The 27,314-nt window shown below is 41.7% G+C and overlaps 1 protein-coding gene across 1 annotated transcript in view; it reads right to left on the minus strand.

Moving 5' to 3' along the window:
• Window positions 1-8,979: 8,979 nt before the first annotated feature.
• Window positions 8,980-27,314, minus strand: part of MCCC2 (methylcrotonoyl-CoA carboxylase 2) — a 45,302-nt gene continuing 26,967 nt past the window's right edge. The window contains exons 8-17 of the mRNA XM_014960557.1: window positions 23,379-23,443; window positions 22,303-22,402; window positions 21,321-21,416; window positions 19,983-20,055; window positions 19,699-19,775; window positions 17,548-17,614; window positions 17,127-17,283; window positions 15,811-15,925; window positions 14,474-14,559; window positions 8,980-9,419 (exon numbers count right to left, since the gene is read on the minus strand). Coding sequence (XP_014816043.1) covers window positions 9,302-9,419; window positions 14,474-14,559; window positions 15,811-15,925; window positions 17,127-17,283; window positions 17,548-17,614; window positions 19,699-19,775; window positions 19,983-20,055; window positions 21,321-21,416; window positions 22,303-22,402; window positions 23,379-23,443 — 954 coding nt within the window. The 3' untranslated portion in view covers window positions 8,980-9,301. The remainder of the gene's footprint in view (window positions 9,420-14,473; window positions 14,560-15,810; window positions 15,926-17,126; window positions 17,284-17,547; window positions 17,615-19,698; window positions 19,776-19,982; window positions 20,056-21,320; window positions 21,417-22,302; window positions 22,403-23,378; window positions 23,444-27,314) is intronic.

Here is a 27,314-nt window from a genome sequence, read left to right on the forward strand (position 1 = left end):
CAGAGCGCCAGCGCCCGGCAGCTCTCCATGGTGCCGCCGCCGCCCCGCGCCGCCGCCGCCTTTATAGCGCCGCGCCCGCCCCGCCCTGCCCTGCCTCACCGGCCCCCGCCGCCGCGCCGGCAGCGGAGCGGATCGGATCGGATCGGACAGGATCGGCCCGACTCGATTCAGCTCGGTACGGCCCGGCCCGGCTCGGCTCAGTCCGCCTAGCCTTGGCTCAGTCCCCCTCGGCCTGACACGGCCCGGCTCGGCTCGGCCTGACTCGATTCAGCTCGATATGGCCCAGCCCGGCTCGGCTCGGTCCGACTCAGCTCAGCCCAACTCAGCTCGGCTCGGCCTGACTCAATTCAGCTCAGTATAGCCCAGCCCGGCTTGGCTCGGTCTGCCTAGCCTTGGCTCAGTCCCCCTTGGCCTGACCCGGCCTGGCTCAGCTTGGTCCAACTCGGCTTGGCTCGGCCCGCCTCGATTCAGCTCGTTATGGCCTGGCCCGGCTCGGCTCAGTCCGACTCGGCTCGGCCCGGCCTGGCCTGACTCGATTCAGCTCAGTACAGCCTGGCCCAGCCTGACTCGGTCTGCCTAGCCTTGGCTCTGTCCCCCTCAGCCTGGCCTGGCTCAGCTTGGTCCGACTCGGCTTGGCTCAGCCCACCCAGCCTTGGCTCGGCTCAACTCGATTCAGCTCAGTATGGTCTAACCTGGCTCAGCGCACCTTGCCCCGACCCGGCTCAGCTTGGCTCAGCTTGGCTCGAATCGATTCAGCTCGGTACGGCCCGGCCCAGCTTGGCTCAGTCCCCCTCGGCCTGGCCTGGCTCAGTCTGACTCAGCTCAGCTCGGCTTGGCTCAACTCAGCTCAGTACGGTCCAACCCAGCTCAACCTGCCTTGCCCTGGCCCGGCTCAGCTCGGCTCGGCTCAGCTCAGCTCAACTCAATTCAGCTTGGTACAGCCCGGCTTGAGTTGGTTCAGTCCAACTCAGCTCAGCTTGGTCCACCTAGCCTCGGCTCAGACCCCCTTGGCTCAGCCTGGCTCAGCTCGGTCCAACTCAGCTTGGCTTGGCCCACCTAGCCTCAGCTCAGCCCAGCTCAGCTCAACTCGATTCAGCTTGGTATGGCCCAGCTTGGCTCGGTCCAGCTTGGCTCGGCTTGGTCCTCCTAGCCTTGGCTCAGTCCCCCTCGGCCCGGCCTGGCTTGGCTTGGCTTGGTCCAACTTGGCTCAGCCCACCTAGCCTTGGCTCAGCTCGGCTCGGCTCAACTCCATTCAGCTGCGCCATCACTGAGAGCCAACGTGGGGGAAAGCCGCCTGCCCACACGCCCTCGTGTCTTCTCGGCGCCCCGTGTTGTGTGAGGAGAGCGGGAGGCTCTTCCCTTGTCTGTGGGGTTGGGGAGGTGGAGGGAGAGGATAGGTGGAGAGGGTAGGTGGAGAGAGAAGACCACCAGGACAGGAGAAGCAAGTGGAGGTTGGGCCATCAGGGAGACAGGGTGTGGAAGTCACCACAGGGATGTGAGAGGAGGGAGAGTCAGCAGCCCGTGGGCTAAGGGAAAGCACAGCGCGATGGGAGGAAGAGCCAGGGTGGGAGGGTCAACCTGGAGGAGTCAGAGAGCGGGGAAAGATAATGGTGGTGGATGACCAGCTGGTGAGGATGGGATGCTTGAATGAGGGCAGGTGGGACTGCCAACAGGGTGGGAAGGCTGAGCAAGGTGAGAAGCAGCATCAAAAGGCCCCAGACAGAAGTAATCACTGGTACTTGGAGAAGAATGGTGAAAAAGTGTCTGAGGACAAATACCATGTTACTACCTACAATACACAAGGAGGTGCTTGGTGAGCATCATCCATCCTGTGTGTGACATAAGGCTACCCCTTTTTGGGGAGAGAAGAAGCACAGTCACCAAAAGGTGACCTCATCTCCATTCAGACCTTCCTACTGATGCTTGGCTCTGCAAGCCCGCTGGCCTCATGTTCATCAACGCTGGGGCCGAAAAGTTCCCTGGCAGCCCCAAACCTGCCCAAGCCTCATGGTGATGGTTGGGGGTAGGAGGAACAAAGGAGCAGCTCCCCCTACGATGAGAAGCAGTGGTGTGCCAAGGGGAGTGTGCAAGGTGTGATGGGACAGTGCTCATCCCCCTCCAGGCTCATGACTCTGGGGCAAAATAGGGGGGAGCTGAGCAGCATGAGATATTTGGGCTCTGGCCATGATGGCTGTGAGGACAAGGAGGCAGCGAGCAGGGTCTGCCCATGGGGAGGCTCCGCTCCCAGCTCTGCGGTGGCATGGGGACGTTCCTCCCCTCCAGCAGGAACTGGGCTGGGTCTCCCGAGGTGGAGGGAGGACCACCTAGAGAAAGAGGAATTTGGGAAAATGCGCTAACAAAGCTCTGCTAGCCGGTCGTTTGTAGGGGAGCTAGGAGCAGCCTGAAAACGCAAAGCGATGTGAGAAGGGAACAAAAAAAAGAAAAAGTTGTTTAAAGAAAATTAAACAGGCCCAGGGACGTATTTTTCCAAAGAGGAAGGCAGCGTTTAAAGGGACTGAGAGGAGTGTGGCTTAACGAGTAATTTTTAATGGCACCATTTTATTATTTTTCAGGCAATAAAAAGACTCCAGTCTCTCCAACTATCATGTTTCTTGCCTCCAGAGCTGCCTGTTCACCTCTCGCTGTTACCTCCTCCCACACGCTCCTATTGATCGTCGCATCCAGCAAAGGTCTCATTTGTAATTGCTGTTGGGAGTAGAGATCCTCTGCGTGTCTGCACGAATCCTCCAGCCTCATCCTGCCACGGGGAAGGCGAAGATGTCAGGCGTCAGGCTGGTGGAGAACCACTCACAGCGAATCCCACGTCCTAGGCTGCAGCTGACAGGCAGCTCTGTGACGTGCTGGAAATGATGGGTCTGCCAAAGCAAAGTTTCTTGAGCAGAGAAACAACACAGGGGGTAAGAAGAAGGCGACACTTCATACGGAAAGGCAGATATACGGCCGATTCAACTTCAAAGGCAGCGTCTGCGAAGCCTGACCATATTCAAGCCATATTTTATAGCATGGGGATTACTCATGCAGTGTTGAAAACACCACAGAGATGCTCAGAGAACACCACAGAGATGCCTTTTTCCTTCCAGCCTGCGCTTCCGTGTAAAAAAAGCTGCATTTGTTACTTCACCCTGCAAAATTATTATTGAACGTGGAGGCAATTAGAGATTCCTGTTTCCAAAAGTCGTTGTATCTCTCTGGCTACAGACACCCACAGAACTGTACGTTTCTGTGCTTGTTACTGCCTGTGTCACGCTGTCTCTGCAAATGTCACTGTCCCCTGCTCCAGTCCGTGTAGACTTTGTCTCCAGCTCTAGGGGCAAAAAAAGCCATAGGACGCAGGACAGCTGAATATTAAATAAGGGTGTCAGAAGCTACTGTGTCAAGGAGCAGAACAGGGCGGTCACGGTGTGAAAACGCAAAATCACTGTTTGCAGCTACAAAAAGGCAGGTACTTTTTGACAGCAGCATCGGTAGCTGGAGAACTGGCTACGGAATCAGGGGAGCGTGTGGCACTAAGGAGCTCAGCTCCAGGTAATCTACATGAAGTGCCCTCAGACCTCAGAGGCTGACAGCTGTGTTGTAGCTACGCGTTAACTCAAGCTTCTCAACTCGCTTTCTCCACAGGAGTGTTCCTGCAGATGAGGTACAAACGGGACACAGCCAGTACACATTAACGTCTGTACGTCAGATGGATAATTTCTGAAGTTGCACATGCTATGTGCTTTTCATAATCACACTCCTCCATCGTGATCAATTAATTGAATGTAACTCTGAAAGCGGGGGAAAAAATGGGGGCCGGTATCAAAATAATAGAGCATTGAGCAGTTCTGATGCATTTACGTGTTTTAGTTTTGGCTTGACACAGACACGGAGTCGGGTGGATTTTATGACTACTAGACCATAGAGATTAGTGTGAAGCATTTGTTCAAGTGCTCTACTGAATCAGAGCCATGAGAGTGGACATCAGGCTTTAAGTGGGTGCTTTAAGGCTTTGCTGAAAAGCAGCAGGCTTTTATAAGTGCTCTGTTAAATTGCCTTAATTTATAAACTTCAGTTTAAAAAAAATTTTACATAATATACCATCGTCGGGTTTCTGAATCAAGACATTTCTCCAACTGAAATCTGGAACAGCGAGGAACATCTAAGATAAATTGGGGTTCTGCCACATTTGAAGTAATAATAGAGTCCAGAGGCATACTTGAAAGATAACATCTGTTTCAGAAGGAGAAACCAATTCATCTTGATGAGTAAGAGATCGGAAAAACGCCATCTCAATAAAAGATGGGTTCTCACAGGAACAGCACATAACACAAATGCCAACACAAACACTGAGGCTACGGACTCCCCATTAAACTAACCCAGGCTGGGAACAGGCACCCAGTGGCTCGTCAGATGTGACTTTTATTGCCTCTCTGTTTCTGCAGGCAGGGCCATCACAGAGGCTGCGCCCTGGCCACGTCTCATGGCAGCTGTGGAAGCAGGCACACAAGCTTCACAATGATTGTGTGCCAGAGGCCACCGATTTTGGTTGGTGACCACATCGCCGCTCCCAGTGGTTCCCAGCACGTTCCTGGGTACCATGAGAGTAAAAAAGAAAATGTCAATGGGTATGTTTTTGTGATCCACTCTGAATTCGCCATCTCAGCCTAGGTAATTTGAGAAGCACCCTTGGTTTACTGCCACAGTACCTGGGTCATAGAATCCCAGAATATTTATGGTTGGAAGGAACCTTTCAGATCATCGAGTCCAATAAAAAAAAAACAAAATACCCCAAAAAACCCAACACCACACCCAAAACCACCCCACACCCACCCACAAACAGACACAAACCAACAATGTCGGGCACTAGAGCATGCCCTGAAGTGCCATGTCTACACATTTCTTAAATACCTCCAGGGATGGTGACTCCACCACCTCCCTGGGCAGGCTGTTCCAGTGCCTGACCACCCTCTCAGTAAAGTAATTCTTCCTAATATCTAATCTAAACCTCCCCTGCTGCAACTCTAGACCATTTCCTCGGGTCCTGTCATTAGCCCCGTGGGAGAAGAGGCCAACACCCACCTCTCTACAACCTTTTTTCAGGGAGCTGTAGAGGGCAACTCTTTTCAGCCTCCTCTTCTCCAAACTAAACATGCCCAGTTCCCTCAGCCTCTCCTCGTATGACATGTTCTCTAGACCCCTCACCAGCTTGGTGGCTCTCCTCTGGACACGCTCCAGCACCTCAATGTCCTTCCTGTAGTGAGGGGCCCAGAACTGAACACAGCACTCAAGGTGAGGCCTCACCAGTCCCCAGCACTGAGGCACCATCACTGCCCTACTGCTGCTGGCCATGCTATTCCTGATACAGGCCAGGATGCTGTTAATCTTCTTGGCCACCAAGACATGACGAACAGCTTAGCCCACCTCATTGGCCACTTTCCTCTTCCTTCTGCAGAGGTGTTTGAAAACACCCTCAAGGTCAATACTGCCCTTTTAGGCTCCTTGTACTCAAAATGTTGACATCTACCAAAGAGAGCTGGAACTAGGTAACTTCTTGGCCTTGCCACGGCTCTAAGGCAGGAGGGAGGCACACAGCTGAGAACAGCAATCCCCAAGGCGAGACCAGATGGGAGCAGAAAGGTCCCCTGGAACCCTAGAGCAGCGCATTTGAGGTCTGGGTCCATCACAGCTTGTGCGCTTGGTATGACAAAGCCATTTCCCTTGTTCCTCGATTTTTGTCTTAAAAATCGGTGTCATACTAAGTGTCATCCTTTCCAGTAAGGAAGGAGACTAATGGCTGTGAGCTGCTCCAATACTACAGTGAATAGGTGACACATACTGGAGATGGGTAGGACAAGTCTCAAAATACTCACCCACATCCCTTGCATTGCCTCTGCTGTCAGGAATCTTACGCCCTTGTGGCTACCTTTTATTTAGGTTAGAATCATAGAATTGTCTAGGTTGGAAAGGACCTTTAAGATCCAACCATCAGTCTAACACTACCAAAACCACAACTAAACCATGTCACTCAGCACCACATCTACACATCTTTTACATGCCTCCAGGGATGGTGACTCAACCACTTCCCTGGGCAGCCTGTTCCAACACTTGACAACCCTTTCGGTGAAGAAATTTTTCCTAATATCCATCCTAAACCTGCACAGGCACAACTTGAGGCCATTTCCTCTTATCCTATCACTTTTTACTTGGGAGAAGAGACCTCCTTTCAGGTAGTTGTAGAGAGTGATCAGGTCTCCCCTCAGCCTCCTTTTCTCCAGGCTGAACAACCACAGGTCCCTCAGCTATTCTTATAAAACTTGTGCTCCAGACCCCTCACCAGCTTTGTTGCCCTTCTCTGGACTCGCTCCAGCACCTCAATATCTTAAAGGTTTATTTAACCTTTCCTTTCACTAAACTTCCAAAAGAGGTCCTACTGCCAGTGCGACGGCAATGGGAAGTGAGGACGACTGTGTGATGGAGAATTCCCCAGCATAAATGTATCCACCACACCACCAAACGTGAGATGAGCACAAGGGGCCAACTCCTCACTCTTGGTGGGTCCACAGAGAACCAGGCTTTCCAGCAAACCTCTGGGCAGCAAGAGGCCATCTCTGCCACTGGAGTGCCACCACGCATGAGGTGCCTTGCCTACAGCCAGTGCTCCTGTATGAAGCACAGCACGTTAACCTGTAGAAGCTTTTCCAAAACACACTGCTGGGCAATGATCACCACTGGTGGCTTCTTGGATTGCTCCTCTGCAGTGGAGGTCCCGCTCTGCAGCCTCCCTTAACCAGAACATGCTGATCGGATGCTAACTCCGTGCTGATGAATTTCATTTGTTAAATAAGTTTCCAAAGATAAATATTATTAAGGCAGAACACTCTTATTTATTCAGAGACATGTTTTGACTTGGCTTGCACACATATTTAGAGGAAGAAATTTTGATATCCGTAAACAACTGTCCTTTCAGACGCATTCAGAGTGATTACTCTCAGAAGCATGAATCCTCCTGAACGTATCTGCTTCCATCATCTGTATCCCAGGATTATCTGTTACTGTCTCCAACTCAGAGTGATTTCACTAGCAGTCTCATATAAAGAATATATTCAAAGCAAAAATATTATTCCAAAGTGATCAGTTGTCTGAACAGAAGGAGGCAGAACTCCTTATGGCTTTGGGAGTAACAGGCTGGGGAAGGTGGCCCCCATAATTTAGAGCAGAAAGACAACAGGTGCCGGAACTGGTTACTCAACTGTAGTAGGAGAAAATGTGGAGTGTTTCCTTTTATTGGAAGCCACTAATAGCAATCATTTCAGGGTCTGAAACTTTTGATCTCCCTGGCTATATTTGATATATACATGTTTAAAAGTAGGGTGTTTTAAAAAGCATTTTGGAAGTCCAACCCCAAAGTACCACTGTACTTGCAGGACAAAGATTCCATGCCCAATGTGTTTACAAATCTGTGTAGTGAGACAAGAACAAGAATGGGTGGCACAGAAGACCAGCTCTGTGCCTCGGTGCCATTTACAGCAGCATTTAACACTATTACTCCCAGTTGAGTATGTACTTCGTATACTAAGAACATGCACATGAGCATGACAGTGAGATCACGCAGGTGCAGACCTACAGAAGTGATCTCTCCAGTGGTGTAGAACACACCAGGATGGGGGTAGCCACCTTCTCAGTAAAAGGAGAGAAAACTGGTCTTTTGGTGCCACGTAGAGGCACACCAGAGACCCCACAGCTCAGCATTCGCTGGGCTCTCTGCATTCTACACTGAAAATCCCCATTCCAAATAATTCTTTCATTTTCACTTTTCACAGACTCACAGAATGCTACGGGGTTGGAAGGGACCTCTGGAGATCATCTAGTCCAACCCCCCTGCCAAAGCAGGTCCACCTGGAGCAGGTTGCACAGGAACGTGTCCAGGTGGATTTTGAATGTCTCCAGAGATAGAGACTCCACCACCTCTCTAGGAAGCCTGGGAGCACTTTTGCATCTCCCCGAGACACAACTGAGAGGGCTGGTGGCTAGCAAACTTTCCTCCCCGCTCCTGGCTCTGAGGGGAACTCCTCCTTCCTCACAAGCCCAAGGTGACTACAGCTGGTGCGCTGATCCAGGACAATTACTGCTATTGGTAATCTTTCTTCTTGCCACAGGCCAGCACGGGACAGGACCTCCATCCGTCCACGTTAACTCTTCTTGGATTTGATGCTCAGTCAGGAACATTTCTGCCATTTAGCAGTCTTCTAATGGTTGTCTGGGCTCCTGTAGGGCAAAGCCAGATAAAACCACCTTCCCGGCCCCAACCAGCACAGTGTTTGCCTCCTTATTCTAGGCAGGCTACACGCCAAGCATTTAGTTTCTACAAGGTGCAATACTTCTACAGAGAACAAATGAAACGACGGGCACTGAACTACTGAGAAACATTACCTCACAAAAAACTGCAACAAAAAGGCAAGAGGATTGACCAAACCACTCCAGCCCTAGTCAGTGGGATTCAGGCATGGATCTTCTGGGTGAAACATCGATCACGCATGTGGGGAGAACGCTCCATCTTTGTGAAACTGAAATTGCCAGAAGGGGCACGCAGCAGGAGGCTGAAACACCTCTGCAGCTGACCCCCACCTTCAGAAGCTCTCTGGGCAACCCGCAGACATCAGCACACGCTCCCCAGCTCTTCCAGAAAGCACTCTGCATCCCCCAGGTTCTCTGGTTGTTTTGACTTCAGGGAACTGTACAGAAGAGCAATGGGTTTTTGGATGAAAGCCAGGAAAAGGCCAAAATGCCAACAACTGTGTGAAATCTATAATTTCACGCTGTGTTGAACTCCCCAGCTGCCCTTACAGCACTTCTCTTCTGCAAAAATTATTTACTAGCAAACATGGAATTTTATTTTTTTTTTTGTAAGGCTGCAAGAATATTTTGCATTTACAGGAGACATAGAAAGAATTAAAAGAAATAAAGGAACTGATAAGCACCAAATATGTAGCTTATTTTGCAGATTTATTTATATAAGGAGACAGTATCAATGGTTTCTGGTCAAACATTAAACATAATGCTAGAAGTTGCAGTTTATTCATGCAATGCAGTGTTATACAAGCACTATAAATGACCCATCTCAAATCAGTATCAAAATGCTGAAGCACTGTGTGATGATTACTCAGAGAAAATAAATAATTATGTCATTTCCATTTAAAATAGCATTGTATAAATCTTTATTTTTAACCACCTCAACACTGTATTTAGTTTGCTCTCCAGCCCCAATTAAAATATACAGAGCTAATTCTGACGTGTACGCTGAAGTTTACATCCGGAAAACCCCAAATTCTGTCTTCTTGGTAGGTGCATTTAATGCTGCACTGAGACTGAGGCCCAAAACCAGTCTTGTGTCAGCTGGGTCAATAATTCCATCATCCCATAATCTAGAAAATAAATAAACCAAACAATAATAGTTAAAGGAAATTAACATACACAGTGGGTAGATTTTAAAGCACATGGAACTGGAAATAGCTACACAAAAGAAAATGGACTAAAGAGCTAAATTATACTTGAAGCCATGGAGTTAATTCTCTTTAGCCATCAGTGCAATAAAGCAGTGTGAATTACTCTGAGGAATTTGTCTTTTAGAACAAAGTATAAATTTTGGATAAATGAACAACATCAGGTCTACATACTTTAAATCAGATTCTTCATAATTATTTTTAGTATGAAGTCACCACTCACAGAAAAGAGACCTTCTGTTTTTAATATTCACATGGAAAATGACCTGTTGTCAATTACCTAGAATGCTAGTATTTTAAGTATTTTAATACCACATCATTGTTTACATTAATCAGGTTAGTTCACCTCTCAGATAAGGATGATACAAGTGTTCATTCTTTTCATTCTTTCATCATTAAAAGAGCCAGAGTAAGTTTCCAGTATTTCCAGAATTTTTTGTATTCATTTTTTTCTGAAGTCCATTTCTAAGCAACTCTAAGATAATACCCTCCTTAACCCAGCCCCAAAGGCAATTAAATTATGAATGAGTGAATACCAAATTCCCAAGTCCCCAAGGTCATAAACACTTGTAAATAGTCCCTTTGACATTATCCCAAAATTAAAATACTTCTGGCATCAGCTCCATCCTAACAAAGTAAAATCCCTGTGAAAACCCCCAGCAGACCACAAAACTGTAAATATTGTATAACTGCTACCTCCCCAGCAAGATATTTTAACAAGATACCACGCTACTCATTGCAACCCAAATCTTGCTTAAATAAGCATGCCTTTTAGTCAGGGTCTGCAAAACATATGTACAGTATCTTTGGTTAAGACAGAGGTTGGCAGGGATGGGCAGAGCAGGGGTGAACTGAATCAAAAAGAATCACCAACTTCGTGCAGTACCTTCCAAGCTGCAACGTCATAGTGACTCTCACCACAATAAACACTTCCCAACATTAAGCCCATTTTGACAGATTTTGGTTTTTTATAATAACACAATTAACTTACATTGACAACCACAAAGATTTTGTGTTGCCTCAAGTCAAGCTGCTTTCATGTGGTCACCCCCGGCTTCTGCTTCTCTTTGTTTAAAGAAGACTATGTTATCTACTGGGATATAGCATTAATAATTAAACTATCTATTAAAACCCCATTGCTAGAACACAAGTCACATCTACACTCATAAAATATTTGTAACAGAGACACTGTGAGTAAAAAAAACGAGGTGCCCAAAAGTAAAATGCTCATATAATTTGTTAAGATGTAGACTGCTGAAATCCTTTTAGAAACCTGTAAGCAGATTAACATAACTCATTAAAAAGAGTACTGCCTAATGACTGCCGTTAATTAAGACTGCTCACTGTGAAAGGTTCTAATCAAATAATTGATTAAAGTTTGATTAGGAAATGCAACTGCAGGGAACAGTATTGACATCCTGTACATATAACAAGTTATAATTTATAAGCAAAATTATATAAGCAGAGTAAACAGGGAAATTTGCTTGTATTTTAAGATCATTAGAGCATTTTCCTTCCCTCTCGTTATTACTCCCTAAAAGCTTGAGTCAAAGCCTAATGAAGTCAACTGGAAGGGTCACATCCACCTCAGTGGACACCAGGGGTGAGGCAGACTGGTCCCCGTATCCTAGCGGGAGGCAGCCCCCCAGCTGGCTGCGCCGGAGCAGCGATACAGACAGCAGTCCTCCTGCCCCTCTATCATTCCTCCCTCTCGGTGATGCAAAGCTGTTTGTTGGAGTTTTCTTGTTGGTCTGTTTGGTGGAGGGATCTAGCTGGTGTCTGACAAAACCCAGGCTGTCCAGATTCAGTTTCAATACAGCACCCTGATATTTGGCTGATGGTCAACTGCTCCCTTTTGCCGTCCTCGGGAGCAGGCAGGGAGCATCCTTTAGAGTAAAGGGAATGGGTTAGTTCTTCTCCCGGACCTATGGCAAATGCTTGCCAACAAGCAGCTGCTGATGTTGGCTGACAAATGGGTTGGCTCCAAGGTGCAAGGTGGCTACATACCCCCCCTCGAGCACACTGCTTGCTGGAAAGACTGTAATGCTACTTCATCTCATTGTTCCTGCTTGGGCAGCCTACTCCACAGTAATTAAAACTTTTGAGCTATCAGTCTGACATCTTGCTTAGGAATTAGCAATGGATGAAGTAAGAAGGCACATGTGATAATACCGGCAGGAAGGCATGAAATCAGGGCAGAAACCATCCGAGTATCTAGCAATATAGCCAATTATCTCTACAAGACAGCGGAGAGCAATTAAGAGCTCCCAGACAACGCAGACTGTACCTACGAGAGACAGAAACCGGAGTGGAACTGTCTTGACCCGAGCCAGTCACATGCTGTCCTCACAAGCACTCCTCCCTGAAGAGGGGCATCTCACTTTCACTGCTTTTAGCTCGACGAACCTCGGCGGGGTTTCAGCGCTGACACTTGACTTCACGTCTCAGCCGGGCGTAGCACACGGCCCCAGCCACACGCAGCCCAGACTCATGCTCCTTCTCAGCCAGCTCACAGCTCCGCGTGTCCAGCTCCCCTCCCAAGCTACGGGCACAAGAAGCAGAATGCAGCCCCCCTGCTTTTTAAAATAGGGACTGAGAGCGCTCCCAAAACCCTAAGGCTCAGGAAACTCAGGCTATTTACTGAGGTGCCTTCTGGATTTGCAACCTAACTTCATAAAATGGACAGATATTCTGGAAACATAAACTGGTAAAAGTTGCTTGGTAGTAAACACTCAAGTTTCATGCCCCAAAATCACTGGACATTATTAAAAATACAGAGTCTGACTTTTTAAATTCTAACCTTAATCTTACATGCAAAACAGCCTTCTTGCAGATTAGTAACTTAATGTTGTAAATACTGACAATGGTCTGTTGGTTTTTGGGAGACAACAAGTTTTTGTATCGCTAATACTGAATATATTGAGCGTTAAATCCAATTATTGTTGATCACAAATACAAAGAGACTATGTGTTTCCAGTGAATAAATAAATAAAAAGCAAATGTAAACAAACAAAAAAATCAAACCATTCATATTGTCCTCCATGGTAGAGATTAATTTTAAATATAGACAGTTGGACTCGTTTTTTAAAAGCTATTTCATCAGTGGAAAATTCTTCTCCTTAAAATCCAGTTATAAAAGAGAACAATATGTGTTTTCATTTTTCCTTCTTCCCTCAGGGCACAAGATTTTGTGACACAAGTACTAGATTTGATCTTTAAGGCGTACTAAAAGAGATAGCACAGAAGTTTTTAACAGCTGACACCATCTCTCAGTTTGGGGAAAGCCCTATAAAATTAAATTGATTAAAAAGATTTAAAAAATAATCAAACCAGTGTGCCACCAGAAAGTCAATGTCAATAACACTTTAGGATTTCACAAAAGTATACCCATTGATGATATGTAAAAACCCCAATAAACTTTAACTTAGTAGCAGTGGGGATCGTACACATGCATAAAACATCAAGAGGTTGAGAATATCTGACTCTATGCAATGCTACCATACAGGCCTCTGCCAGAAGTACAGACCAAACAGTGACAAGACCAACACCCTTCTTAAATCCATGACCCACATGGAATAGGACTGCAGCACTGAAATCTGCCTAGATGACACCACAAACCCTATCCTATTGAGAATTATTATTCCATCACAACACCAGCCAGGCAAAAAACAGCAAGAGCTTCCATTTGCTGAAGGCACTCATTTGATTAAACATTAAATAAACATGGATCCCCCAGGTATGGTTATTTCAGTTAAGTTCACTCCACTATCCCAACAGAAAACAGAAAAAAAGCTACCATTCATTTTGTATCTTCCTTTAGATGACGATAAACAATTCATAAAGGAGCTCACTGATGCTATGCTGCTGCTGTTGCTGCTCTACCAAATTTGCCACATACGAGAATCAAGTTAGACAAAAAGGCCCCCAAACTCCTGGCATCTCTGTGATATTGACAGAGTATCTTGTACCCACCTGTCCATGTAATTTCTGCCCATGATGCCCACATTAAAATTTATCATATCCCAACCACTCTGTACTCAAGTTTGTTTCCAGGCTTCCCACCTTGCAGGTAAGAAAACCATCAGTAATTCTAATTCAGCTACACAAAAACATACACACATCAGACTCCACAGCTGTATGTAACTAATATTCTTTCTGCAAAATGAGAAGCCATGGAGGCGCAGTATTATGTGCTACTCTCTACCATCATTAGCAGCTAATGATATTAGCTTTTGGATACCTCAAGCAGAAAAATGTGCAGGAAAATTAGTACAGACAATATGAAACTAATGTTGAGTAACAATCAGGAGCCAAGAAAGCCTCCAAGATAGTCTCCAGAGATAACACTGCAGGATGCCACCTTGCAGGCATTTATTAATATTCATAAACCTGATAACAAAATGCTGCAAAGGACTTGTCAACAAACATGGATATGCTGCGCCCATCAGCAAATGTCCTATCCAAACTGCTATCATCCAATACAGTCACCCACCAAGATCATGACCTGAGATTTGCAAATGGCTTCAGGCCTTCCTGAAACTTGTCCTTTACCACCGGCCTCTTCTACTTACAGAATCCCACTAAAATGAATTCTTCCTAACACCCATGCAGCCACTAATTACTCTGTTTAGTGGGCTTTAGAAAGATGACCAGATACTGCACTGGAGAGAATGATATAAAACTTACCCAGAACAAAATACATACAATGTAAACTCTATGCTACTGTAACATTACAGAACAAGTAGCATAATTCCTGCAAGTGCATGCCTTCTTCTGATACAGTACATGCTACAAAGTCTCAGCGACAAGACAGACAAAACATTGATTTGAAGCCTGTTGTGTTGCACTCCTGCACATCAAACACAATCTTTGCTCCAGACTCCTCTGTTCTGCCATTCTTCAACACCAAGTTTTAGATGTTACTGTTAAGTCCTGTGATTACAAGTAACTTTTTGGAAAAGTCATTGATATATTACCTTGCACTGGAATAATATGGGTTTCCTTCCTCCTCGAACCTCCTAATGATTGGTTCCTTCAAAGCTGCTTCATCTGCCTCTGATAACTAAAAAAACAGGCAAATAAATAAATACAGATAAGCTTCTCCTTAAGTTTTTTCTTCCACAGCAGAGCCTTATATGCAGCATCAAACTAGAAGAAACTGCCCAAATAACCTCAAAGTTTTTCTCCCTTTTTACACACAAGTATCAGTTTAGCATATTTGACAATGAAATTAAAATATCACTTTTTGAAACGTGGGTGGGTGGGAAAAGGAGAGTAAAAATATAATTAATCTAGTATAATAATTGGGGAGTAAAAATTAGTGAAGCTACTGTACCGAATAAACCCCATGCTGAGTTGCCTTCGGCAGGATTTTTTAATAAAACAAGCCTGCGCTGTTCTAACACTGGGTTTCTCTATGATCCAGACTGGTCACCACTTTAATTCAGAAAATGTGCAAGTTTCTAACACATTTTACTGACATTAACTACAATTATTTTTCCTCAAACTTCTTTCTCTGCATCATCCTGTCCATCTTAGAGATATGGGAAATTAAGACAGGGAAAGATGAGGGTGAATATATTCTATTCATAGAAAGCCCATGTAAAGTGTAGAAAAAAGAACTGTTGAGATAACACGTATGTACTACTTCATTATTCTGAGTAACTACCCATGATAAATACAAGCAATTTTAAGACATCATAATAAAATCACTTCTTATGGGACCAAAGCACCAGAATAAACATAAACCATGTAATTAAAAAACACAGCAGAAAAGAGTGTCCAGAGAAACTAGAAAAGGTTATTAAACAAAATACCACTAATTTTCAATTAAAATGTTGAAATAAGTCAAAATCTTTTCCAAACCTTACAGACTTCTGCTGTTATAAGTTTCATAATTCTCAGTCACTGAATAATTTAAGATCAGCACTCTATAAAACCGTCTACTTCAAAAATAATTGGAAAGACACTTTGTTCCCACATATTCCTCCTCATACTCCCAAACCAGGGAGGATCCCTGGCTGCTCCTCTTGGGCAGAACTAATAATCTGGTGCACAAAAGACAAAAAGATAATGATATGAGAAATAGTCCTCTTTTTAACCAGAGACAAGAAATGTCATGAATGATCTTCACAATTAGAAGACATAAACAATATTTCAGAAATGCTTCATGTTTGTCAATGCTCTAGGTGGCTCTGGGAGAACCATAGTTCACTGGTGTCTCACTCTAATGTCCTTTCCTAGCTCATGAAGTGAGTAACCGAGTGAAAAAGTAAATGATAGTTACATTACTGCAAACGAAAGAAAAATGTACCTGTTTTCCCTCCCTTGCTTTTTGGTCCTTAGCTATTGTAGCGAGAACAGTTGCAGCTTGTTCTCCTCCCATCACCGATATGCGAGCATTTGGCCACACATAAAGAAATCTTGGACTGAAAAAATACATATTAAATAATAAAATAAGACATTGCTATATTTCCTAGTAAAGAACCAATTCTCACTCAGCTAAGAATTAATTTTTATGCATGACAATGTTACAATCCGTTGGTTTTTAAAGAATTCAAATTAATGTATTTCAATGCTTGCAGCATTATGCTTGAAAATGCAAAAAATCTGCTCATTTCCTATATTCAAGCATCTTAAGAATTTATTTTTCTTTCTTGAGTCTTTTCATCTCACCCCCCCAGGAATTTTTCTCTTTAAAGATAACACCAAAAACTTCAATAGTATTAGGGACCTTGAAAAATGAAAAAAACCCACATTTATGTGAGTCATGTCCAAAGGGTCAAAAAAATAAATCCTTAAGGGTTCTGCAAACATTACTCACAAAAAAAGGCTCATTAAAGTGAATAAGGATTTTTTACACAGGCTGATACTCTTCATATGAATGCAGAATAAAGGCAAGAATAAAATGTCTAACGATTGCTTAGGATTCTACAATTTCTCCTCCAAGAGTTAGAACAGAAGAAAAGTGTGTCAGCACATTCAGATGTTAGAATATCTCCTCTGTCATCTAATTCTAGGTTAATCATGAGCCTAACAATCTCTACAGGTTTGTCAGATCGTTATTTACTTGCGGCTGTATTCAATTAGAACTGTCTTCCAAATAGCACAATTTCTGCAATTGTGCTGATCACAGATCACGGAATCACAGAATTGTCAGAGTTGGAAGGGACCTCTAGAGATCATCTAGTCCAACCCCCCTGCCAAAGCAGGATTGCCCAGAGCACATCACTCAGGACTGCATCCAGGTGGGCCTTGAAAATCTCCAGAGAAGGGGACTCCACGACCTGCCTGGGCAGCCTGTTCCAGGGCTCTGACACCCTCACCATAAAGAAGTTTTTCCTCATATTTAAGTGAAACTTCCCATGTTCCAGCTTGTGCCCATTGCCCCTCATCCTGTCACTGGGAACCACTGAAAATAGTCCAGCTCCATCATCCTTCAACCTACCCTTTAGGTACTTGTAAACAGATAAGGTCTGCCCTCAGCCTTCTCTTCTCCAGCCTAAAGAGCCCCAGCTCTTTGAGCCTTTCCCCATAAGGGAAGTTTAGTTAGTTTTTCAGAATGGTATTTCAAGGTTATGTTCTCTTCATGTAGTCTTATCTCCTGTCATAATCTGAAGCCACACTTACCTATATGCTCTTCCACACATGCCGTAGTTTCCAGCTCCATAAGAACCACCGATAATCACAGTTATTTTAGGCACATTGGCACAAGCTACAGCAGTTACCATCTTGGCACCGTCTTTTGCTATCCCTCCAGCTTCATATTCTCTACCAACCATGAAACCTAAAGAATTTCAACATGAAGAAAAGGCTTAATAACTTTCTATTACCATACCGTTCTGTATGTCATACTATGTGCACGTGCAGAAAAAACTGAAGAACAAATCATAAGGCAAGGCCTTCTCCAGTTGCTGACAGGATGATTTCAGAACAGGCTGGAGATATCAGTACAACAAAGCCTACAAGATGCTCTCTAAAAGTCACAGCCTCAACAGTTAATAGTAAATCCTACAACACAGTGAAACTTCAAAACGTCGAGCTTGCTCACCTGTTATATTCTGCAAAAACACAATGGGAATATTTCTCTGGCAGCACAACTGGATAAAATGTGTACCCTGTGGAGAGAAAAAGAAAAAAACCCAACATTAAAGCCATTAAAAGTTGGATCAGTGAAGCTATCACTGCCAGCACTCTGAAGTCTGTGACAAGTGTCCTTCCACTGAAGTCCATGGGAGTATTTGCATCATGAGTTGCTGTACTACCTCCGCTTCATCCAAAGTCAACTGCAAAACATGCGTTCACTCTAGCAGAAGTAAGAATATGCCAAAAATGTGTGAGTCCAAGGGTAAAGAACAAATAATATCCTTAAAAAGCATTCCTGCTGGTACTAAAAAGCTCAAATGTTGTAACTCAGCCAATACGTAGTTAAACCACAGACAGCTTCACAGTGTGGGACCTGACAAGGAGTTTTATAAGACTGTGTCACGGAAATTTAGACAGCCAATCAGAAAAAAAAAATTCTCCCCATTTCGTGTACCAAAGAAAATTACTCTCTGAAACTGAGAAAAGCCCACATACATCATTTGCTCATGGCCCTGCCTTTCCTCTTTCTCGTCTTTGCTCTTTCTCATGGCAGATGCCCTCTCCTCATTTTCCTATCAAAGATACAAATAGTAGATACCAAAAATCTGTTTCAGCTAGAAATAATCTAAATCAATAAAGGTCGTCAGGTGGAGCTGATTTTGCACACTGCTGGTAAAAAAGGTATGTAGCACAGCAACTGAAAAAATTGTCCAGCCTCTTCACAATATAAAACCAGCAAAATTTATGAAAACAAAAACCAGAGAAAAATCATAAAGCATAATACGTAGCTAGTTTTTTTCAGAGAAGCACTCAAAAAAAAAAAGCATAGTGATGATCATGGGAAAAAGATGTGCCACAAATCATTACAAAAATGTAAAACAAAACCAAACCAGAACATTGTAAGATTGTGATGCTTACAGAAGCAACATCATGGACAAAAGTCTCTCTAGAAGTTAAACAAGTGAAACACAGTCATCTCCTTTTACAGTACTGATATGCCAGCAAATGTGAGCAGAGGAAGATTCCCTACATTTTTTTCATTGGTAGGAAAAACGTTGCAGCACTAAATTATCAGGAAAATACTGAAAGCATTAGAAATACTGAAAGAGATGTTTTCAATTTGGAAATAACTAAGTTAAAATAAATGCTGGCTGAAAACGATGTCACTTACTGCAGTACTCCAAGTTGAAAGTATTCCTTCAGTACATGAAACTCAATTTCATGTATTATTTTATTACAGCAATAAAGCAAGTAAAAATACTTCCTGTCTCCAAGTATATCATCAAGGCTTCCTTTTTCCTATAGATTTTCAATACTGATTTCCTCATCATTAGTTTGAGAAGTCTGCTAGAACAAAACTACCATATATAATTGCTATTGCCAAAATTCAATTGACAATAGTTTCTTGAAAAAATGAAGAACTGAACCAAACAACATAGAACAAGGTAAGCAACCACTCTGCCAGACCCAGAAACTTTTTATCCCCACCAATCCCCCAAACCCAACCTTTAAAGCTCTCTTAGCTGTAAAGCAATCACAATATTCCATGAAAGATGCCCTTTAATTCACAAAACAGGTATTTTAGCTCACAGATATTATGAGACTGTACACGTTTTCCCTCATTAGTCTAAGTGAAGAGCTGCTGCAGAAAGGTATGAAAATTAAATTGCTGGTAAACCAATGAACTAAGTATCCAGGTTTGACATTTTCCAGTTATTATAAAAACAATGATGTGATTTGTTGCACTGCTTCACATTTTAGAAGTTAGGAATTATAGGGTATTTTATGCAATCAGCATGGACTTCTCTTATAATAGCTGAAAGTTTCAGGTTATATTATTTCAACTGAATTGCAATCACACAATATCCGATTCTGTTTTCCTAACTGTGTTTTCTTATCGACCTATCTACTTTGTATGAAAAAAAAATATCTATAGAACACCATTTCTAGAATAGGATCAATTATTTTTACAGCTTATTAAGCGACATCATATTTACATGAAAAATGTGGAGCCAGTCCACTTTAATTATTTAAAAAAGTTCCTAATTTCAAGAGCAAGTTGCCTACCAGAAGTTCTGTTTCTTAATGCAAAGAAGCTAATAATCTATTTATCTACCTTTTTTGCTGACTCTGAGAAAAGAACTCCATTGTTTCCAATAATTCCTACTGGATAACCAAATATTCTTGCAAATCCTGAAGGAGAAAGAGAAATTTATAAATTTTGACATATATTTATTTTACCATAACTTGCAAAGGTAACACTTTATCTTGGCAATAGAAACCACTATTCTGTTGAATAAAAATGTTACTAAAATATCAATGGGTGAACAAAACAGACTTAATCCAACTACAAAACCAATGGGAACATATACAGAATAATTATAATGTATTTCTAAATACCTGTAATTAAAGTATCCCCATACAAGGCTTTGAATTCATCAAATTTACTTCCGTCTACAATTCTAGCAATGACCTGAAGAAAAAAGAGAAAAATAAAATGAAATTCTTAATCCTTCATAGTTTATAATTTGTTTAGAAAGAAAAGCCATGATAACATATAACCCCAAAATAAATGCTTTCCATTTAGATAACACCATACAGCTGACTATAAAAATAGTATGAATGGCAGGCAAAGCTCATTTACTTCATAAAGTGTGATTTATCTACATGTTTATAAAAAATGGAATTTCAATATTAAGAAAATTCTAACCAAACAGTTTAAATTATACAGGAACAGTGGTTTCCTGATTAGTTAAATATCAAAGAAAAACTGCTACCTCTGGTTATATTAAATATTAATCAATAGACTCATATTTATAAAGAGAAAAACATAGTACAGTCATGAGTCACTTTCTTAGAGATAAGTTTATTTTCAGCTTTGCTTAAGTTTGTGACATACAAAAATAATGAAGATCTGTTCTGAAGTTTCTCTGAGATGCAAAGGACCTGTTTTATATAAATATAGATCCATTGCTACCAAGACATTTGCCAGAAGATATTTATTTCAACTTTAAAAGAACATAAATCCAAGCTATTACAACTTTTGAGAGTGCAGCATGAGACTCAGTAAAAGTATTAATCTTTTTCTCTCCTTAATGCAAAGCAAATCCAGTAACTTCTGATAAAGTATTTTAAGAGAGTTACATACTAAGACTCTTCCTAAAATAAATGCTTGGTTGGTAGTGAAAAAGGCTCTGAATATGGGATCTATGCAAAATATGAGGAACAATGTGGTCAGGGATGAAGGTACTGAGGCAAATAATAACACTTGACCTGCACCAGAGTACAACCTCCATATCTGGTTGGGAGAGCAGTGAATTGTTTAGGGTGCTTATAGTCCATAATCTTTAAACATCGGGTCTTTACTTCCACAGGATTAACAGAAAAACAAAGCTATCATATCACTTGGCAAGTCTATAGAATGCTTTACCAACACAAATTTCCCTATTTCCTGGCAGGTTTTTCAGAATGCTGTCGATCACCCTCACCCTTGCTCCTCCTTCTTAAAGGGATAAGTAAAAAGCAATGTATTTTCAACATGTCATTGCCATTGCAATGAATCTGTTGGACAAAATAATAAAAAAAAAACATTAAAAGATTTTATGAAATTTAAATATTCCCTATACACACCAAATCAGATTTCTGTAAACAAACTATGATGATATAAAGAGTGATTTCCTGCAATAAAACAGAGTGCATGCCTGTATGGGCATGCAGATCTCACATTTATATTCATACCTCTTTAACATCAAAGTTTCTTTTTAGTTGGTCGCCAACTATTCCATATATTTCATCAGCAGGAAATAAAGGCTCTTCTGATGGCTCTATAGTCACCTGTAGCAATTTAAGAAAACAATTTACACAACAAAGGAATTAACAGTCCACATAAACAAACAATTAACTTGCCAACTGCTTTGAGCACATCAAAATGCCTGTACTGGCTTGTCCTCATTTTGCATAAAGTTTCTTAAACTGAAGGCTGACAGCACTTTCTCCCTTACTGTTACCTTTGTTTCTACACCTGTGTACACCTTCATATATGCTCCACTTCTTCCATGTAATCAAAAAACAAACATGTCCTCCCATGTGTCCTCCCACTTCCCCCTGTGCCTGATTAGGCAGCTGGTATTCTGAAAAAACTATGAATATCTCTACCACGCAACTGAATACAACATCTTGCCTTCTTTCCGCTGCTGAGCTTTAATCTTCAATTCACCCTCCCATGTCTCCTGCCAAAATAAGTTCAAGCAATTCCTCCCCAATATGCTATCCACCCCATTTTCTACATGGGATTTTTAAATCAATACAATACAACACCCTGACTAAGATCTAACCCCTCAGTTTTATATCATAGAAAACGTGTATTCAAAAAGATGCTTTAGCAGGTATCTAATTTTGAGTCCATGGGAATGATCATGTGGACTTAAAATTAATTTCAGCACCTTGCAAGACTGGGTTAATCTTACAGTACAATTCTGTGATTCCAAACCACTGTTCTAGTTGCTTCACTCTTGCATGCAATCCCAGTGATTTTGCCAGGAATAATGCAGCAGAAAAGTAATTGCAGAACTCAAACAAGAGAGAAATCTTTAAGGACAAGACCCATAACTTCCATTTTCAAAGTGTCTAAGTCAGAGGCAAAAAATGGGTTGTATAAATCCAGCAAAGAAAAACATTCCTAATTTAAACAATGCCACGTTTTCAAATTCTATACACTTACATCTACTTTCTTTCGGATATTTAAACTTCTTACAGCTTTCCTTGCTAGATGAAGTGCATGATTGTCATCCAAAGCATAATGATCTGTTACACCAGATTTTCTGTATATAAATAACAATAGCAATAGGAAGATTTAGAAAAAATAATCCAAAAAAAGAAAATGTAAGGTTTTAAAAACTTTTTAAGATTTGAAAAGTTTTATATTTATCTCTAAAACATAGATGCTATACAGCTCTTCTGTTTTCATTATAACATTACTTTCAGAATAAAATCCATGCCTAAACTTTTCTCTGAACAGTACATTCAAGTCGTCACACTTGACATAAAATAGCAACTCTAGGAAGTAAAAAAATCTAAATGACAATATAAAAGATGACAAAATTTTTTCAAATTGAAATGAAAATTAATCTGAAATTATAAAGAAAACACCTTCAGAAAAATGTTATGAACTGCCCTTAAAAAGAATTCTTTATTCATTCAGTAATTTGAACTAAAAATTAAGCATTTATTGTACAGTAATACCTAAATTATTGTACAGTAGTACCTAGCTTTGTTTACTCATTCTTTTCAATTTAGAACTAGAAAGTGTATAGAAATCTGTTTCAAAACCAAATATTCTCTTTCAAAAAACACAAGCTGTTTTGATCCTGTTTGTACTAATTGTCAGTAAGAAAGATACAGTCTGCAAAATGTATTACTGTTCTCAACGTGTATTATTCTATTAACATTCAGCATTATACAGTATAGAAAAGTCCTCCATATTATGCATGATGCTGCAGTAGATTAGACGTGCATTTTGAAGTAGAAAATGGAGGAAACAGGATATTAACTACTGTAACATAAGGTAACTGAGCTACTCTAACGGTAAAATAATTCCACAGCACTAGATCAGGACACAGAAAATCTTATATTTCAAAATCTAAATATAGTTGAAATAATATCTAAATATAAAAGAAATTAAGAAAAGGGAAAGGGGGAAAGGAGGGAAAGAGGAAACGGGAGAAATGAAGGGAAAAGACATCCTCCTAAAGCCTAAAGGATGGAATACATTAACTCTAGGAAAATATTTCTTTAAACCTGCAGTGAAGATCTGCTCCTCCAAGATCCTCTGCTGATACCTCTTCACCTGTTGCTGCTTTAACCTACCACAAGAAAAGGAAAATTAGATTTATTCTAGCATTAATATGCATTTTTTACTAAGAAAAATTCTTCACTTACTATTTATTGCTTTGTCCATTATCAGTGTGAGTATACTTACACACGCGTTAGATTTATGAACATACATTTTCATAAACATTTTTTAGCAGTTAAGAAGCCATTTCAAACATGGATTTTCCTGCAGCTTCAAACACCACCTCAGCTGAAACTTAAAATTCTTCCACTTTGCTTTCTTTAAACAAACTCTTCTTCTGTGACTTTTAGTTTACCTCTTAAAATATTAATCACAAAACAACCATTAGCAGTTTTTATTTTCTAAATCTTTGTTAAATATACAAAAATTTACTAAGAATAATTTTCTTTAAAAAAAAACATATTAGTAGCATAAAACTGTTTGGATCAAGTATGATGTCTTCATAAAAATACCTGGAATGCACAATCTAAAACCCAGATCTGTCAAATCTTAGACCTGACAGGATAATTCAAGAGTGACCAAAGTTCTTAAAACAAAGCTGCATTTACTGCATGGTAAAAAAAGAATTCTTGTATATTTCCACTCTTACTATAACTGCTTCGAAAAGGATTCCTTGCAAGCTAGTGAAACCATTATTTATCACACATGGAGAGTACTAAGGTAGCATTAGAGACAAGGGAAGAGGAACCTACCATAAAACAAATTTTGGTTTCCAAATTTCAGGCCTAAAACTGAAGCACGCTAAGTATATAAACATATATATACACAAACACTTCCAAACTGTAAAGTTTGTAAAAGTAGTAGGATCACAAGTTGCATTTTTGCTTTTCATTTTGAATGGCTACCCATGAAATACAAATATGTGGCATTCTCATACTAATTAATGAAATGTTTCTGTCAAAGACACAATAAACCGGAGCCTTCATTAAATAACAAACATAAGAACATACTTTTAAGAGAAATTAGGCAAAATTCATTCACCGAAAGGGTTGTCAAGCACTGGAACAGGGTGCCCAGCGAAGTGGTTAAGTCACCATCCCTGAAGACATGCAGATGTGGCACTTGGCGTGGTTTAGTGGTGGTGGCAGTGTTAAGTTTATAGTTGGACTTGGTGATCTTAAGGGTGTATTCCAACCCAAATGATTCCATCATTCTGTGAAATAATTCTATACATCTCTCTTTATGTATCTGACATAGTATGCAGTTATAATGTACTGTGATTCTGTGACTACTGCAGAACTTCGAACAAATAACAGAGCACTACTTTCTCTCAGTGCAGAAATATAGACACTAATTTTAACAGACTTTACGAAAACGACGTTTTTCCTTTTCCACAGAGGTGAACTGTTCCTTCTCCAAATCACAGAATCAGCTACCCTGGCAGATTGTCTAGTTTAACTCCCTGGGTCAAAGCAGGGTGCACCAGAAAAGGTTGCATCACCAGTCAAGTTTTGAATATTTCCAAGGATGGAGACTCCATAACCTCTCTGGACAACTGGGTTTGGCATGACCACCCTCGCAGTAAAAAAGTGTTTTCTTACATCCAAATAGAATTTTCCGTATTTCAGTTTGTGCCCTGTAGCCTCCTGACCTGTCACAGTGCACCAGTGAGAAGTCTGGCTCTACTATCTTCACTCCCTGCTATTGAGGTCCCTCTGAATAGCAGCACAATCATCTGCTCTATTAACCACTCCTCGCAGGCTTTTACCATCTGCAAGTTAGCCTATGGCCAACTTTGGACCACTGTCCAGGTCATCAGTGAAGATGTTAAACAGTATTGGTCCCACCACTGACATCTGGGTAACTACTGACCACTAGTGACCTCCAGCTTGAGCCCACCAGTTCAACCAGTTCTTAGACTGCCTCACAGCCCATTTACCCAGTCTGTATTTGGTCAGTTTGTTGAAGAAGTTACAGAAGCCAGTGTCAAAAGCCTTGTCAAAGTCAACATAAACAACATTCGCTGCTTTCTGTGTCCACTGAGCCAGCCATCTCAGCATTGAGGGCTATCGGCTTGGTCAGGCCCGACTTCCCCATCGTAAATCCATGCTGACTACTTGTGGTCACCTTCTTGTCTGTAGTATCTTTGAAAATAGCTTTCAGGATTACTTGCTTCATTGCCTTCCCAGGTACTGTGATGCAATAGAGCATTCTACAAACTGTAGTTAAAATAGGACTAAGTTCCTTAAAGTTCATTAATTTCTAACAGACTGCAAATAGAGCCTTGACAAGATACATGGGTATTTTCAAAGAAGCCCTTCTTCAAGCTACTTCAGCTAGCAATCATCAGGGAAAATGAACATAAACTTCAGATACATAGAAGAGTCCCTACCACACAAATAACACAGAATATTCATGGTTGGAAGGGACCTTTGAGATATATGCGAATTTGACAAACTTATCCCTTTACACCAGACTTTCCTTCACCTCTGAGCACAGAAAGTAGAATATTGTCCCCAGGGAAGGAAGAATCGGAAGTTTCTGGAATGGGATGGAGAAGCTACAGGTCAACACAGCATCCTGAGACACCAAGCAGCGTTGCCAAACGCGAGGATATAGATTCCTCTGCTTGGGGGAATGCAGAATAACGGCCATAGATGTTATTACTACTGTGACACTTCTCCTCTTACTACCAAAATCCATCTGTTCATGAAGTCATTACTCCTCACCTTTCTAAAACAAAGGCCAAGGAAACTTGCGCTTTAGACTTCAGACTGTTCCTGCAATTCACTTTTTTTTAGCATACACATCCCAAGACCAATTACAACTAACATCAGGGATTTTCTTTCACTTCCTTAAGATGTTTGTTTTAGGCAGCTAAGTGATAAAATCCAATCCAATTTTCTTCATATAGGAAAGACATTTTGGGGAACAGAGCATATACAATAATGGCTACAATATCTGCTAAGACATGGAATGGAAGTTTCTATGGGAGTTTGAAGTAATTTTGATGCTTAGAGAAAGGCAAGCAAAATATTTTCAGTGAGAATATGAAAAGCTCTACCAAACTGAAAAGCTGACAGGTAGTGATATTAAAGTTTGATCTATACACACAAAGATAAGGATCATTACATCTGCAGGTTGCTAAGGAACAAATTAAACTGAAGGATAGTTGTGAAGCCTTTCCCTGGAAGTGGTAAAAAGTTTTCATCCTTTCTAACTTGAGAACATCCTTGCAGTCACTGACTTGCCGAGCCAAGTCTTTCCTTTGAGACTTGACTCAGCTGCTATCCTGGCAAAAGTCTCCTGTGCTACGTCTCAGTGACACATATGTATGACCTAAATTCCCTTTCGATGTTAAATATTTACCACCCTCTTAGAATAAAAGAGTCTGGTTCCCTTTTTTTCAGCTTCCTAGCCAGCTTCCTGGGTAGTACTAAGTATTAGCCGTCTTATTCTTACCTGCCTAATGCTAGAGCTTGAAAGAAACTGTCTTTGAGTAAGCTCTCTCAGGGAACTCAAGGGTTTTCCCAAGGTCTGATGAACCTTTCCAGCTCTAATATAGCTCCAAGCAGAATCACTCAAGGTGCAGAGGATTCCCTAGCACTCTTCCCAATGGAAATGCCATGCCAGAAGAGCTGAGTTTGCTCAGGTCTTTCAGATTTACTAGCAGAGCTTCTGCAACAAATCACCCTGAACTTGAGCAAGCCCTAAAAGCGATACTGCCACTTTATATGCCACTGGCTCTAAGCAAATGAACTGTGCTGGACCTAGAAAGGGTTTGTACTTGAACAGTTCAGGTGGTCCTGCAACCAGGGCAGTTATTTGTACCACAATAACGAAGTTAATAACAGTCTGATGTAAAAGTTGATTTATTTCATTGTACTGATTTCCTTATCTCAGTAAAAAGATGTATGAATCACCCAATGTTACTCACTCAA

The sequence above is a fragment of the Calidris pugnax genome, unplaced genomic scaffold (genome assembly GCF_001431845.1).
Source record: "Calidris pugnax isolate Ruff unplaced genomic scaffold, ASM143184v1 scaffold547, whole genome shotgun sequence".
Classification (NCBI taxonomy): Eukaryota; Metazoa; Chordata; class Aves; order Charadriiformes; family Scolopacidae; genus Calidris; species Calidris pugnax.